We start from the raw sequence: 17,556 nt of genomic DNA, 5'->3' as shown, positions 1-17,556 counted from the left end.
GGAAAACAATAGCGGTTCTCAGAAAAACTAAACACAATTACCATATGATCCAGTAGTTCCACTCTTTGATATATACCTGAAGAATTAAAAATAGGAACTTAAACATATCTATATGCCAGTGTTCAAAGCAGCATTAGTCACAATAACCGAAATGGTGGAAACAAACTAAGTTTCCATCAAGAGATGAATGGATAAACAAAACGTGGTATACACATAAAATGGAATATTATTCAGCCACAAAAAGAAATGAAGTTCTGATACATGCCATGACATGGATAAACCTTGAGAATGTTATGCTAAGTGAAATAAGCCAAGCCAGATGCAAGAAGAGCACAAATATTGTATGATTCTACTTACACTAAGTATCTAGAATAGGAAAATTCATGAAGTAAATTAGTGGTCACTACAGGTGTTAGAGAGTGTGGAGTTACTGCTTAGTGGTTAAGTTTCTGAATGATGAAAAAGTCACTATTTACACAAATAGTGATATTTGTACAACATTGTGAATGTAATTAATGTCACTGAATTATACACTTAAAATGGTTAAAATATTTTTTGTTATGTGTATTTTAGCACAGTTAAAAAAAATATTAGGCCCATAAAGTCTGCAAGTAATTTAAGTATACTCAGTCTATCTTCCTTCTCCACCTAAGTAATATTTTAAAAGTTGATTGGTGGAGAAAAAGAACAATAACGATAAAACTTGGATGATAAATTAATTGCATTATTATAAAGAATATAAAGTGAACTCAGGTGAAAAGCAAAGTTTAGTAAGTACCTTAAGACAAATCAGAATGTAATGATTATCTGATAAGATAGTTGTGTTCTTTCATTATGTAATTAAGAAATTCCAATTTGTACCGTCTGAAAAATGGAAGAATTACATTTATTGGTTGCATTATTCCTTTAGGATGAAAATGGCCTGATTTCATTAGTAAAGAATAATTGTTGACTAATGCTCACTAAATATACTGTTAGGAATTATAACGCTTAACTACTCAAACTCTTTAAATTCACTGTTAATTTTGAGAAATTAAAGCCCATAGGAAAATTGAAAAGGTAATAAAATTCATTAAATTCACTAATGGCTAATATTTTGCTTTATTTCCTTCATCTTCTCTATTTTTTCTTTATGAACCATTTAAAAGTGTGTTGCAGACATCATAGCACTTAATCCCTACATATTTTACATATATCTCCTAAGAAAAAGGACATATGAACCTTTTTCAACCATTTTCAGCCTAGAAAAATTAATATTTCCATAATAATGTCTGATATGTGATCCATATTCAGATTTTCCCCAATTGTTTAAAAGTCTTTTTTTTATAGCCCCCATATGTAGGATCTAGTCAAGGTTCATAATTTCTATTTGGTTGTTATCTCTTTAGTCACTTTTAATCTAGAACACTCCTCCCACCTTTTTTCCCCGTGAAATTCTCTTTTAGGTTTTTAATATTATATAGAGCATTATAGGATATTATTTTAGTTAGTAAGACAAAAGTAACTTTTACCACAGGGAATTGAGATCACTTTGAATTATATTTGGAAATCCTTTAAGTATTCATTCAGAAACTCTATAATTGGTGACTATTTCTAAGCATAGGTATATTCTGTAGGCTAGCTTTTTTCAATCTTTGTTAATCCTACTTGATAAAGTGAAACTTCATAACGTTTTTGAAACTTAGGGAAAAATCTTCTGCTCCCCTTTAGTGTTATTTGGAAGTACCAAGTAGTTTTAGTCAAATGAAATAAAAAATGTTTTAAAATAAAATTTTTTAAAACTACATGTACACTTCTAGGAATTAATACACTTTCTTGTATTTTCCTTGAGGTTCACTACTATATCATATGAAACATGTAGAATAATGTTTGAGGAATATAATTGATTTAGGTAAAATTGTGGTAGAAATTATCCATATCCATAAACTAATGATAATCTTTTATTAGACTGTAAATCAGAGGTTAACAAACTATAGCCTATTGCTGTATCTGACCTGCTGTTTATTTTTATATACTCGGTAAGCTATTAAAGTTTGAAAAAATTCAAAAGGATAATATATCATGTCATGTGAAAATTTTATGGGTACCAAATTTTGGTACCCATATGTAAAGTGTTATTAGAACACCATCACAGACCTGTTTGTTACTGTATTGTCTATGGATGCTTTTGTGCTCAGAGAGACTATGTGACTCATAAAGCTTCAAATATTACTCTCTGGCCCTTAACAGGAAAAATTTGTCAACCCCTGCTCTAAATAACAGCTCATTTATATACAAATATGTAGCGTTTGCTTTTCCATATTAGACAGTGACAAGTTGTATATTTCTAACAGGAAATTGTAGCCCAATAACCAAATTCTGCTTTTTCTTTTAAGATTGAAGACCCACTAGCTATTCTTATCCTCTTTGATGAAGCCAGATATAATTTATTAAAGGGCTTTTATACAGCTCCTGACACTAAACTGATAACATTGGCAAGTCTACTGTTGCAAATAGTTTATGGAAATTATGAGAGTAAGAAACACAAGCAAGGTTTCCTAAAGTAAGTATTTAATACAGTATGTGGTCTTGTGCTATGTTCAAGATTCTATTTAACCAAGAAAGTTTAAAAATGTTGTTAAGAAATATTTATACTTTGTTTGGAACTAGAGGATATGAGGAGGCATGAAATGAAGGGGAAAAAATGGTAAAGCATTCTTAAAGTTATATTCTCTCCAAAATTATTTTTCTTACATTTGACTCTGGTTTGATACACCTTTTTTTTTTTTTAAGATTTTATTTTTTTAAGTAATCTCTACACCCAACATGGGGCTCAAACCCACAACTCTGACATCAAGAGTCACATGCTCTACTGACGGGCACCCCTTGATATACCTTATATTTTTTCTTTAACTTATCTTTATTATATGTTTAAATATAAGTTCATTAAAACCTGACTTGATAAGTAGTAGAAAATGTCATAAGGCAGATTTCAGTTTTTGAGAAAAAACTGAAGGTTTTAAACACTGAAGTTTGTTTATTGTAGTTTTCAATTTTCAAAAGTATTTTGTGGTTATTGAAAGAAGAAACATTCTCTTAAATGAGAATGTTAGGATTGTGGCTTTTGCTTAAAATCTTTAGAGTTCTCTAATATTTTACAATATATATTTTTCAGCTCAAAAATCATGTTACTTAAAAAAAATCATGTTATTTAAAGCAATTTGTTTCTGAGTGATTTATGTACGTTAGCTACTAAAGATGATTTATTTAAAGCATGTTGGCCTGTTTGCTTACAGTGAAGAAAACCTAAAATCCATTGTACCTATTACCAAATTGAAAAGTAAGGCACCTCACTGGACAAACCGAATACTTCATGAATATAAGGTAAGCTGTTTAACAGAAATAAAAAGACATTTTATACCCTAGTTGAAATTTTGTAAATTAAATCGTGTAATATGTTTTAAATGTAGTTACATTAAATTTATAGTACTGAAATTAAAAATTCATCTTCTAGTTCACATGAAACTGAGAGCATATTTTTATTTTTAATAATGTGGAATCTTTTACTGAATACCTTCTATATGCTGGATACTGTGGTAAGGAATAGAGATTAAACACACACACACACACACACACACACACACACACACACACACACACCTCACACACCATGTTCTATATGCTGGATACTGTGGTAAGAACTAGAGATTAAACACACACCTCACACACCATGAAATTATACACTATCCTTGTCCATGAGACACTTAAAACCTAATAGAATAGACAAGCACTATTTTTATACTTTGATATTTCTTTCTTTTTTGAAGTATTAAAAACTGCTCTTGGGATAGTTCACACAATTTTATTCTTCTCTGGGGGCAGCCACGATTTTAGAAACTGCTTAGTTGACCTACTTGGATTATCAAAAGTGTGTTCTCTTTTCACATCTCTTTTATTTTACCTTATTTGTTTTTAGAATCTTAGTACAAGTGAGGGTGTCAGTAAAGAAATGCATCACCTTCAGCGCATGTTCTTACAGAATTGTTGGGAAATTCCTACATATGGAGCAGCTTTTTTCACAGGACAGATATTTACAAAGGCAAGCCCCAGCAATCATAAAGTCATCCCTGTGTATGTAGGAGTGAATATAAAAGGACTTCATCTTCTCAACATGGAAACTAAGGTAGATTTTCAGCTTTACAGCTGTTTTTGACCAATGTCTTAAAAAAATTGTACCAGCATACCTGAAAAATCTAGAAATGACATATATATAAAAGTATTCATTGCAATTTTATTTATAATAGCAAAGGAAGCGGGATGAAAAGTAAATGATTGTCAACAAAGTGTTAATTATTAACATTAATTGTATTCTATAATTATGTAGTGTATTAATCATAGTACATTTCTACATTGAAATACTGTGCAGCCATATAAAAGAATGAAGAATGTAGAGAATGATTTCCAAGATATATTTAGTGAAGAAGTACAGTGGTGGACCATATGTAATATGCTATTATTTGTGTAAAAATGAGGGGAAGTCAAGACCATATTTACATGAATACATATTGCTTGTGTATGAATAAAAAGTTTCATGAAGCCTTTAGAGAAGGCAACCAGGTAACTGGAAACAAGAGTAGGAGGGAAACTTTACTAAGTACCATTTTGCAACCTAAAAATTTTTTAACTGTGATTATATTACCTATTTTAAAAATCAATTAAGTTTAAATGAAAAAATACAGGTTAAAAAAAGAAAAATATATTGGGGTGCTCAGTCGGTTAAGCATATGACTCTTGATTTTGGCTCAGGTCATGATCTCATGTTTTGTGAAATTGGGCTGGTGTTGGACTCTGCACTGACAGCATGGAACCTGCTTGGGATTTCCTGTCTCCCTCTCTCTCTGCCCCTCCCCTGTGTTTGCACACGCTCTTTGTCTCTCAAAATAAATAAATAAACATTAGAAAAAAGAAAAATGTAATACCTGTCACAAGGGATTCACTTTGAAAAGCAGAATTAATTATAAAAGCCTTTTGGGGAACAGGCAAGATGAAGTATGGAAGGGATTCAGACCTTTCCCATCAGAGGCTTGTTACTATATTATATTCCTTTTTCTTTTTTTTTTTTTATTTATTTATTTTTTTTTAAATTTTTTTTTCAATGTTTTTTATTTATTTTTGGGACAGAGAGAGACAGAGCATGAACGGGGGAGGGGCAGAGAGAGAGGGAGACACAGAATTGGAAACAGGCTCCAGGCTCCGAGCTATCAGCCCAGAGCCTGACGCGGGGCTCGAACTCACGGACCGCGAGATCGTGACCTGGCTGAAGTCGGACGCTTAACCGACTGCGCCACCCAGGCGCCCCTTATATTCCTTTTTCTAATCAAAGTCATATATAAAATATGGAATTATCAATCATTTTTAGCATATTTCACACATTTATCTGGATGAACAGCTTTCTAGCTTTAATAGCTAATAAAAATCAAATTTATTTTGTTCATTCAGATTTGTTTAAGAATAGACCATTTCAGGCCTGTTAAAGTAATAACTAAGCTTATACATTAGAAAAGGTATTTTAGGAGTACCTGGGTGGTTCAGTTGGGTAAGCGTCCGACTTCAGCTCAAGTCATGATCTCACAGTTCGTGAATTTGAGCCCCACATTGGGCTCTGAGCTGATAGCTGGGAGCTCGGAGCCCAGATCCTGCTTCGGATTCTGTGTCTCCCTCTCTCTCTGCCTCCCTTTCTCCCCTGCTTGCACTTGGTCTCTCTCTTTCTCTCTCTCAAAAATAAACATACATTTAAAAAAAAATTAGAAAAGTCATTTTAGATTAGGAAATTTTATCATAAACCTAATTTTTATTTTCATCATTTTTATAACCCTTACTTTGTAATCACATAACTTCTGAAAGTAGTTTAGTCACTTCATGATAACTCAGGATCATCCTTATGGGCAACAGCTATTTTTACCATGCTGTTAGATATGCCCGTGAATGGAGGTAGAGAATATGTACAGACATAGGGCTGAATAGGGACTGAATTCAGTAGTTTATCTAGAACTTGATTTTTTTTTGAAGCCTCTGATGTCAGCTTGCTTTTGGATCATTTGCTTATTATCATTTTCTTTTTAAGCTACTTTCCTCACAAAAAAATAGGCTGCTTCTAATTAGTTTGTAACCAGTTTCCTATTTCTTTTGTACTAAGTTTATTAAAGGAAATCAAAGGAGAAACTCCCCTCACCATTTCAATAAATTTCTCCTCTGCTATTTCAGAGCATTTTATACAACATTTACAAATCCTTTACCAAACTGAATGGTGACGCTGTGGGTGTGATGCTGAGCCTTTTCTCTAAGCTATAGTTTATATTTGCCTTGGCAGCATTCCAGGTTTAGGCAACAATAAAATGTTTTATTTAGTTCCTAAATGATGGTTCAGCATTATAACATTTCACATGAATAATACTATGGTCCAGGAATTGAGTAAGTGATATAGCAATTGCAGGCAGAGGATGATAACAATGTTATTAGTAAATAGTCTGCTTTTTTTAGGATAAGATGTTCGATTTCTAGAAATATAAATTAAAATGCTGTCCTTGGGTGATTAAACCAAAGAGTAATGATGTTTTCTGTCCACCTGATCATTACCTTGTGTTCTGTAAACCACTGATAAATTTACAGCACCTATGAAAGCTTTAAGATGATTATATTTTCTAATCATCAAAGGTGGGAACAGGCAGCTTGTCCTCAGTTGTGTTAGAGTCATCAAGATATGCTAGGGTTGAATTTGACAAATTTAGAATAAACAACTTCATTTGCAAAAATACCTTCATTTACATTAAAACTCTGCTTGGGATACAGTAGCTTCAGAGATTAATTCTCATGAAAACCCATAGAATACAGCTGTGTTTTTTATATCAATTACTTCTACCTTCTATATCTTGTTTCTCTTTGAAATAAGAGAGTTTCCCATTAGGGAGTATAACTCAGCCAATTTCATATGCTCATCAGAGCATACTTACATAAAATGTAGACACTATTGAATATATAATGCACTGTGTTGTGAATCATTGTTTTACTATAGTGAATGTATTTCTGTTTCATAACTAACTGTGCTTGTTGATAGATCTTTAACCATAATAGTACTGTTGCCACACCCAAGCAATAGATACCCTTTGCTGATGTCAGTTTATATTGGCCATAATGAATGCCCTTCTGAAATAAAACTGGTTATTTAGATATCCACATAGTGTCATTCTTCCTGATCAGTTAACAACATCACTGTTTCTCCTGTCCACTGGCTGGCTATTTGCTACTTGTCACTTCTGTGGTTTTCCCTTTTCTGCTCTCAACTATTCCTGACATTTTCTCTTGTGCCTTTTGATTTCCCTCACTAAACAACTTGACCCTTTGTAGGTTTTATCTTGTAAAGAGAACTACTTTTTCCTTCTAGAATACACTGTATCTCTCAAAGCTACCATATGGACTCTGAATTTTCAGTTCCATTGAGCTGCTTTCATTATTGTGGGTTTCTCAATCTCTTCCTTTGTGCATAGCAACAAAACCTTTATTTTTAATTTACAACCCCAGTATTTTTGTAATCTAGCCCCCATATAATTGAGGACTTATACTACAGATGTATTTTTTTCTATATATTAAACTGTTTTGAGACCATATTAATGGACTATTTTTTGCTTCTTGATTAAACAAATTTCAAGCATCTGATCTAAAAAATAGACAATGTAAGGTATTACGATATCTTGACTCAAATGTTTCAATGTGTTCCTTGGTAAATAGCTATTTTAGCATATCATATCCATAAAGTTATATTTTACAATATAAATACAGGTGGCTAATTTTAAAGAAGATGTTCTTAGTTTCCCATTATACATAATATACATTCATGTAAATTAATTGTACTGTTTCATTTAAGAACCTCACTTTTTTTTTAAGCTTATTTATTTATTTTGAGAGAGAGAGAAAGAGAGAACACAAGCAGGGGAGGGGCAGAGAGAGGGGGAGAGAGAGAATCCCAAGCAGGCTCTGCACTATCAGCACAGACCCCTCTGTGGGGCGGGAGCTCAAACCCACGCATGGGAGATCATGATCCTAGTGAAAACCAGGAGTCGGACACTTAACCAACTGAGCCACCCAGTGCCCCAGTTTAGGGCATTTTTAAAGTGAGGTTCTTGGTGTGCCTGGGTAGCTCAGTCTGTTAAGCACTGGACTCTTTTTTTTTTTTTTTTTTTTTTAGTTTTTGTTAATGTTTATTTTAGAGAGAGAGACAGCACGAGCAAGGTGGGGTAGGGGGGAGGGCAGAGAAAGAGGGAGACACAGGATCTGAAGCAGGTTCCAAGCTCTGAGCTGTTAGCACAGAGCCCCATGAGGAGCTCAGACTTGTGAACTGCGAGATCATGACCTGAGCTCAAGTTGGATGCTCAACCGACCAAGCCACCTAGGCATCCCAGCACCAGATTCTTGATTTTGGCTCAGGTCCTGATCTCATGGTTTGTGAGTCCAAGCCCCATGTCAAGCTCTGCGCTGACAGCACAGAGCCTGCTTGGGATTATGCTTCTCCCTTTCTCTGCCCCCCACCCCACACTTGCTCTCTGTCTCTCTCTCTCTCATAATTAATAAATAAACTTCAAGAAGTATGAAAATTATTTTTTAAAATGCCCTAAAACCATATCCTTTTCACATAACATTAATTACCTGTAATAAGGGGGCCAGGGTGGCTCAGTCATTTGAGCATCTTACTCTGGGTTTCAGTTCAGGTCATGATCTTATGGTTGTAAGATCAAGCCCCACCTCAGGCTCTGTGCTGAGCACCCAACCAGCTTGGGATTCTTTCTCTCTCTCACTCTCTGCCCCTCCCCTGCTTGTGCATGCACTTTCTCTCTCTCTCAGAATAAATAAAAATAAACATTTTATCAACATTTTAAGAACTGCTAGTCATAGAAAGTAATTTTTTTATGCTTTATTTATTTTTGAGAGAAAGAATGTGAGCAGGGGAGGAGCAGAGAGAGAGAGAGAGGGAGGGAGGGAGGGAGGGAGGGAGGGGCAGAGAGAGATGGGGACAGAAGATCAAAGCAGGTTCTGCGCTGACAGCATCAAACCCAATGCTAGGGTTCAAACTCACAAACCTGAGCTCAAGTCTGACGCTTATCCAACTGAGCCACCCAAGTGCCCCTGAAAGCAAATGTTTTTAAACGTGTATTTTAAAGGATGCACAAACACTTTCTTTGTATATGTGTATATAAATAATATATTTTTAGGGCAAGAAAATGCAAGTTGCTAGGAGAGATTCATTTTAAAATAATCAAAAAAGTATATTGAATGCTTATTTAAATTTAAGTTTTTTGTTAGGAAAGTGTAGGAATAGGTTTTTTTTTAATAGTTTTTTTTTTTTTTTTGAAAATTTATTTATTTATTTTGAGTAGGGGGCAGAGAGAGACAGAATTTCAGGCAGGCTCCACATTGTCAGTGCGAGCCCCACATGGGGCTTGAAGCCACAAACTCTGAGATCATGACCGGAGCCAAAACCAAGAGCTGGATACTTAACTGACTGAGCCACCCAGGCACCCCAGAAATAGGTTGTTCTAATACTGGTTTTAAATAATTTGATGAATTTATGAAGGCTATATTAATTATTAAAATTATGCTTATTTTTACCATAAATATATCACTATACTTATTTTCAGTGAGATGGAATTGCTTAAGTCAACCTGTTACCTCATTACATAAATTTCAGATCTGAAAGTACTATGTGAATATTCAAAAGGTACTGAATAAAGTGAAAGGGATTTTTTTTTAACGTGCGGAAAGTAAAAACTTGTACATTTAATTTTCTTGAAAGTCACTGAGAGAATAGGCATCTTCTCAACTTTACTGAGACATAATTGACATAACATTGTGTAAGTCTAAGGTGTACAATGGGTTGATTTGATATGTACTGCAAAATGATTAGTACCATAGCATTAGCTAATACCTCCACCATGTTACATAATTACCATTTTCTTTTTGTGATGACAACACTTAAGATCTACTCTCTCAGTAACATGAACTATATAATATAGTATTATTAACTATAGTCACCATGGTGTACATTAGATCCCCAGAAATTACTCATCTTCTACCTGAAAGTTTGTACTTCATGGCCGACATCTCATGTTGGCTGTCCCCCAGCCTCTGGTAGCCACCATTCTGTTTCTCTCTGGTTCTACAAGTTCAGCTTCTTTAGACTCCACACGTAAGCGATATCCTGTTTAGTCTTTTTCTGACTTATTTCACTTAACATAATGCCCTCAAGGTCTATCCATGTTGTTAAAAATGGCATTATTTTCTTCTTTCTGATGGCTGAATATTATTCTTGTGTGTATGTGTGTGTGTGTGTGTGTGTGTGTGTGTGTGTGTGTGTGTGTTTATACGTATGTGTATACATACCACAGAATGGGCATCTTTAAAATGTTTGTCAGTGTGATACAAAAGATACCATTGCTGAAGGCAGTCTGCTAAGAGTCTACCATCTATGTGGTTCTGTACTTGAGGCTCTGTAAGGTTATTGAGGGAACTTTGAATACAATTTATTGTAACATTCAAAACCATTATGTTTGGACATGACTAGATCATTGTAGATAGTAAGAGAAGATAGGTGTTGTTTTTAACATACATTTCAATATAACAATTTCTAATTACATTGCAGGCTTTACTCATCAGTCTTAAGTATGGTTGTTTTATGTGGCAATTGGGAGATGCTGATGCATGTTTTCAGATCCATAGTATGGAAAATAAAATGAGCTTTATAGTACACACAAAACAGGTAAGTACTTATCAGTTGCTCTGGACTTCTAATAATGAACTATTGTATTAGTAAAGATTCTTTTTTTTAAGTGACAATCCATTTTACTTCAAGGAAAACCTTTGATATTATGTGAAATTAAGATATTTAAGACCAAGGATAAAAGGCAGGCCTTTCCTAAGCAAATAAGCCAGAAACTTATCTGAATAATTTATTTAGTTTTATAACAATGAAACTCTGTTTTCTGGCGTTTCTTTTAATTCTAGTTAGTATTCCCTATCTCTTTTATCCAGGTGTCTGTCAGGTAATCCTTCCCTCTTGATAAGTATTCTATCTGAGCCACTAGTTGCATCCCTTCAAAGCCTTAGTACCCCGTCTATTCTTGATAAACTTCCTCTAATAAGAAAGTTTCTTTTCAGATAGATAGGGAACTGCTCGCTGCCATGTATGTCATTTACACATCCTTACATGTTTCACATTTACTGTTGACATATATTTTACTTTATAGGCTGGCCTTGTGGTAAAACTATTAATGAAGCTAAATGGACAGTTAATGCCCACCGAAAGAAATTCATGAGAGGAAAGCAGCTGATACTTAAACTACCACATTTTGTAATGCAGATTTTTTCCATGAAAGATTTCTTAAACTATCACTTTTAACAAGGCACTTAGTCTCTTGTAATATATGAATGTATACTACTACATTGTACAGAATCTGTACTTACATTTGGTGTGTAATATACCAATTAGTTTTGTATAATATCCTCATAAGCTATTCTAATTTTTGAGAGAAACACATAAAAATATGTAGATTGATCATCTGTATAATATTGGACAAAATAGTAAGCTTTATAAAAAGTTATTTTTGGTAAATGGTAAAGAATTTGGAGTGGGATGTAATGAAATTAAAATATAGCTTTGGTATAACTTTGTGTGTCATTTCAGAATATACTGAAACTCAACATATTTGAATAAAGAAAATATATTTTCTACTTAAACCACATAACACTGTTATTTCAAACATTTTTCTGTAATCTATGAACATCTCTCAGTATGTTTTTAAAATTCTTAGTTAAAATGTGTAACTAGTATAAGCTAGTATTTCTCAAAGTATAGTTCTTGAATCCCCTGCATCAAAATTAACCTGATGCTTCTTTAAACAAAGATTGCTGGGACTCAGTATATACAAGTTCATTCACTCTCTAGAAGTAACAGGGCCTAGGAATCTTAAGTTTTGGGTTTTTTTTTCTGTTGAAATGATTCCAGATTGGATTATTAAAGTAAATTACACAAAAGTGTCTGGCACATAAGTACACTCATACATAGACACACAGAGTAAGTGACAGTCTCTGGATATCAGTAGTTGCATTTATTATGTACATGTTGTATTTTTATGATTTAGCCTGATGAATTATATTGCCTTTGTCAAAGTAGATCACCAAATATCTGTTTCATTTAGGGGAGTACTGATATCATAGATGAGGAGCTAACTGAATTATGATGCTATTTAATAACCTTAGAAACTGGTCTTTCCGAGCCAGTAGATGGATATGTTCTTAAATTTTTTTTTAAATTTTTTAATGTTCATTTTTGAGAGAGAGACAAAGTGCAAGCAGGGGAGGGGCAGAGAGAGAGAGACAGAATTCGAAGCAGGCTCCAGGCTCTGAGATGTCTGCACAGGGCCAAATGCAGGGCTTGAACATATGGACTGAACCATGAGATCATGACCTGAGCTGAAGTCAGACATTCAACTGATGGGCCACCCAGGCGCCCCTAGACTGATATGTTGTAGGTAAGTTCAGAGATACAATAGTCATATTTGAAGCTGTCCTAAAGATTGCAGATAAGTTTTATATATCAGAATTTAACCTTCACATTAATTTCTGTTTATTTCTAATGGTGCTCTGTCTGAGCCTTATTAAAATTATATATGATTAAGTAAATTGAATGAGAAAGCCTGCTTTATCTCTAATTCTATGCTAAATACTTTTGATTCTACATAGACAGTGCTCTGTTCAGTTTCATACCTTCCAGTGGCCTCAACTGTTGACTCCCAAACCTAATATTTCAGCCTCAGATTCTCTTCTGAACTCTGGATCTTAATTTCCAATTTCTTGCTGTTCTAGCTCCACCTAAATGGCCTACAAAAAGAACGTCTATTTCATCACAGCTGGAAACCGAATTTGTTTACTTGCTCAATTCTGTCCTTCCACTTGTATTCTGTTTGGTTAGTGGCACCATCAGATTGCAGCCAGTTGCTTATCCTGGAAATCTTGGAGTGGTCTTCAACTTCTCTCCCCTTTATTACCCTCGACATTCCACTTATCAAATCTTGTCAAATTTCTTATGAGTCCTTTCCCTCTTATGAGTTTCCTTCCTCTCTAGTTGCCCTGCATCCGCCTTAGTTGAAGTCCTTCCCACCTGTTCCTAGGTTTGGTGTTACTTCCTCCCTTGCCTCCCCTGGCTGAGGCTGTACACTCTGCCCACTTATCTGCCACACTGGTGCCAAGTTCACCTTTCTTATGGATCTGATCATTTCATTACCCTCTGAAAGCTTTTCATGGTTCCTTACTACATTACAATTAAATTCCATGTCCTCAGTATTGAATGCAGGGCCCTTAATTACATGGTCACTAATGTTCCTATCCAAATTAATGTGTAACCACTTTTCCCACACTTATCCTGTGCTCCAACCCAGTGTTTCCTAATCCTGGCACTGCAGTCACGTGAGAAGTTTCAATACATTATGACTCAATAAATCTAGGGTGGGGTTCAAGGATTTCTGTTGGTAAAGTATCCAGTGTGATTTTGATATACAGCTAGGGTTTAGAACTCTTATAACCAACTTTAACTAGGAGTTAGCTGAATGCTTTTCCTTTCACAGAGGGAGGTGAGGATGCAATGCTACTACATCAAACAACTCCCTGCCCCATAGAATACAGTGTACCCTCCTGGAGTTACACAGTAATGCAGCCTTGTAGAGAAGGGAAGGAAAGACTATTAACGTAGCATGGCTATTAAAGGCTTAAAAATATATAGCATTAGAAAGTCAATTTTCAGGGGTACCTGGGTGACTCAGTCAGCTAAGTGTCTGACTCTTAATTTCAGCTCAGGTCGTGATCTCTTGGTTCATGGGATGAAGCCCCATATCAGGCTCTGTGCTGGCAGTGTTCTCTCTCTCCTCTTTCTGCCCCTCCTCTGCTTGTGCTTGTTCTCTCTCTCAAAATAAATAAATAAATAAACGTTAAAAAAAAAAAAAGGTCAATTTTCAAATAAGGTATCGAGAGGAAAAACTGATCATTGTCTGTCAGACCATAACAAACCAGAAATAACCAATAATGGAGAAATGCAAGTAGGTTTTAATGAGTGCCTAGGATTGGCCAGGCATTATATGTGCACTGGGGATAAAAGACACCTTTTTCCTTTTCATCATTTTTCAATAAATTTGAGTGCCTTTTATGTGCCAGGGATCCATTGCCAAGAACAACAAAGCCCCTGCCTTTAGGGAACAAATTTTAATGAGGGAGACAATAAATACTCATGGAAATATATATTTATAAAATCTAGTAAGTGTTATGAAAGAAAAATAAGTGTATTATGTAAGCATAAAGAGGGAAACTTGATCTAGCCTTAGAGATCAGGAGAGGCACCCCTGAGCAAGTGATGCTTAAGCTCGCATCTGAGGGATGGGAGTGACAGAAACATATGAGGGAGAAGGGAAATGGGATGAGACGTTTTGACCTCAAGAGTGGTCCTGGAGAATTGATACAATTTTCTCATTTTTAGCTAAGAAGTAAATTTAAACAATTGTTTATCCAAATCACAACAAATGAGTTTCCATTGTAGAAATAAAACCAGAACAGTTAACATTGCACATGATAAATGTATTAGGAAAAAAACTTGGCAAAGAACGTTACATCTTGTAGATTTAAAGTTACCAAAACTGACCCCCCCCCCAAAATTAGACTTGATAGAAATATGTAAAAAAGTAAAACTGGCCACAGGTTTTTTTTTTTTTTTTTTTAAAGTTTATTTCTTTTGAGAGAGAAAGAGAAAGCTAGCACAAGTTGGGGAGGGGCAGATAGAAAAGAGGGTGGAGAGAGAGAGAGAATCCCAAACAGGCTATGCTCTGTCATCTTGGAGCCTAACGTGGGGCTCAGTCTCATGAACCATGAGATTATGACCTGAGCTGAAATCAAGAGTCAGACACTCAACCGACTGAGCCACCCAGGGGCCCACGGTTCTTGACCAAATTTAATGGATAAATTGCTTCAATAAAATTTAAAATTTAATTTGAAGGGTGCCGGGGTAGCTCAGTTGGTTAAGTGACTAACTCTTGGTTTCAACTCAGGTCATGATCTCACAGTCGAAGGATCAAGCCCTGCATTAGGCTTATGCTGACAGAGCCGAGCCTGCTTGGGATTCTCTCTCTTCCTCTCTCTCTCTCTCTCTCAAAATAAATAATACACTTAAAATAAATGAAAAAATAAAATAAAATTTGATCCTGAGGAACCCAGTAGCAAAAACTGTAATTAGAAGAATTTGATATATGCAAAAAACTGTTTGATGAATCAATTCCTTGCTTTATAACTTATTCAGTAAAAAATACTTCCAATGAAAATAATTTTAGTAAAATGAAAATGGAAAAAATATAAATTGTTTTTGCTGTGTAGAAAACTGATGAAGGAATTAAAGTGACTTGAGTCCATGCAAAAAATACTTTCTCAGCAAAAATCCACTTGTAATGGTATGATTCTCATTTAAAGTTTGTATTCATAAGGTCAGAATGCAGAGGTAGGCAGACCGAAAAGGCCCTAAAGCAAAAGAAGGGTAAGTGCTAGGAGTTCTTAGAGGCCTGCGGCCTGGAGATAAATGAAATATATTTCAGACTTCTTAGAGTGTGAGAAAGGTAATTGCAATACATTGTACCAATTTCTATGTTAGAAGGAAGCACTGGTTATTCAGGATTTGCTGGAAGGGCACCAACCATGGATGGGAAATTAGGGTCATACCCATTAGTTAAATAATAACAATAGCTAATACTTAAAATGTGCCTACTATGTGCCTTGCAGTTGTTTTAGATATATTAATTAATGTAACCCTTACAATAGTCACTCTGAAGCAGATACTGTTATTACCATTTTACAGATGAAGAAACAGAAAGTTAAGTAGCTTTTGCCAAAGAGAATATTAAGCGGTGGAGCTCAGATTCATATCTAGGCAGTCTGCCTCAGGGTATTAATGAACCAGGACCGTGGTGTAAGATTATAATAAAAATATAACAAGATATTTGTTTTCTTCTAAAAAGCTTAGGAGTCAAACTTACTAACAGTGTTGTAAATATTTTCACTTTCATATATTGTATAACTTTGAAGACAATTGTATATGGAGAGGTTATGTTACTTGTCTAAGGCCAAAAACCATCCTAGAGTCAGAATTCAAAATTTGGCAGTCTGGCTTCTGTATTCAGACATTTGTCAGATAAAGGAGAGGGAGATGAAGAGGTTTAAAAAAAAAAAAAAGCAACCATATCTTGAAGGATGTGTTCCCTGCTAATGAGGGGCCATTGGAGCCTTTGGGACTTGACTAACTTAGATTGGTGTGTTACAAGATCACCCTGGGCCAGTGTACAGAAGGGCTAAAAGGGGTCTGAGTGAGAAAGTATAAGACAGTGGGGAGAAGTGGATTCATGTTTTGACAAAACCCAGTGACCTTTTGGGTTTGGGAAATAAGAGTCATTAATCTCGTCTTTCTGTCCTGGGCAACTGGAAAATGGTATCATACTGCCTAATATAAGGAATGGAGATCATTTGGCGAAATGTATTGAGTTCCCCTGAGAAACGGGCAAAGGTAGAGCAGCTCCAAAGCATCTCATTAGGCAAATGGACATCAGTATGCGAAAAAAAATAGCTTGGTACCATCCTGCATAGTTTGTATTCAATAAATTTCATATGGCCAAAAATTAAATATTAAATCTAAATGTCAACAGAGAAAAAGAGACTAGTATATTTTAGTGGCAGAGCACATTCATTTATGGATATCATAAGAGATAAGAGATGTCTAAAATGCCTTTTAGGGGCACCTGGGTGACTTAGTTGGTTAAGTGGCTGACTTCAGCTCAGTTCATGATCTCGTGGTTCGTGAGTTTGAGCCCCGCATCAGGCTCTGTGCTGACAGCTCAGAGCCTGGAGTCTGCTTCAGATTCTGTGTCTCCCTCTCTCTCTGCGCCTTCCCCACTCACGCTTTCTCTCTGGCTCTCAAAAAAGTGAATAAATGTTTAAAAGTATTTTTTAATAGAATAAAATGCCTTTTAAATGTACACAATACAAAGGAAAGAAAAAGAATCAAGGAATTTAGAGCAACCGAATCTCATACCTGGCTAACAGGAATGCAAACTGGTGAAACCATTTTGGAAGAGTTTGGTAGTTTCCAAGTTAAAAAAAAAACACCTACTGTAGAACCAAGTCATTCCACTCCTAGAAATTTATCAAAGAAACAAAAACTTATATTCACACAAAAATCTGTAATCAGATGTATATACGTTACACTTTCAATTTTTTTCACAATTCATATGAGATATAACAATTGATAACTGCCCCAAATTGGAAACAACCCAAATATCCTTTGATGGTGAATGAAACAAACTCAGATACATCCATATCAAACACTACTCAGCAACAAAAAAGAATAAACAATTCATGAACAATATGGATGAATTTCAAATACTCTCTGAAAGAAGCCAGACTCAAAAAGTTACAAATTGTAACATTCCATTTGTATGACATTCTGGG

The 17,556-nt window shown here is 35.0% G+C and overlaps 1 protein-coding gene across 5 annotated transcripts in view; it reads left to right on the top strand.

Annotated features, from left to right (window-relative positions):
* The window catches only part of KRIT1 (KRIT1 ankyrin repeat containing), a 40,708-nt gene extending 28,945 nt beyond the window's left edge, over positions 1-11,763 (top strand). For all 5 annotated transcript variants that reach the window (XM_003982743.6, XM_011280378.4, XM_011280377.4 and 2 more), the window contains 5 exons: positions 2,376-2,542; positions 3,276-3,363; positions 3,956-4,162; positions 10,670-10,786; positions 11,274-11,763. In XM_003982743.6, coding sequence (XP_003982792.2) covers positions 2,376-2,542; positions 3,276-3,363; positions 3,956-4,162; positions 10,670-10,786; positions 11,274-11,342 — 648 coding nt within the window. In that variant the 3' untranslated portion in view covers positions 11,343-11,763. The remainder of the gene's footprint in view (positions 1-2,375; positions 2,543-3,275; positions 3,364-3,955; positions 4,163-10,669; positions 10,787-11,273) is intronic.
* The last annotated feature ends 5,793 nt before the right edge of the window (positions 11,764-17,556 follow it).

This window comes from Felis catus, chromosome A2 (assembly GCF_018350175.1).
Source record: "Felis catus isolate Fca126 chromosome A2, F.catus_Fca126_mat1.0, whole genome shotgun sequence".
Lineage (NCBI taxonomy): Eukaryota > Metazoa > Chordata > Mammalia > Carnivora > Felidae > Felis > Felis catus.
Note: the sequence above shows the minus strand (reverse complement) of the source record. Positions and strands in the feature narration are given on the sequence as shown.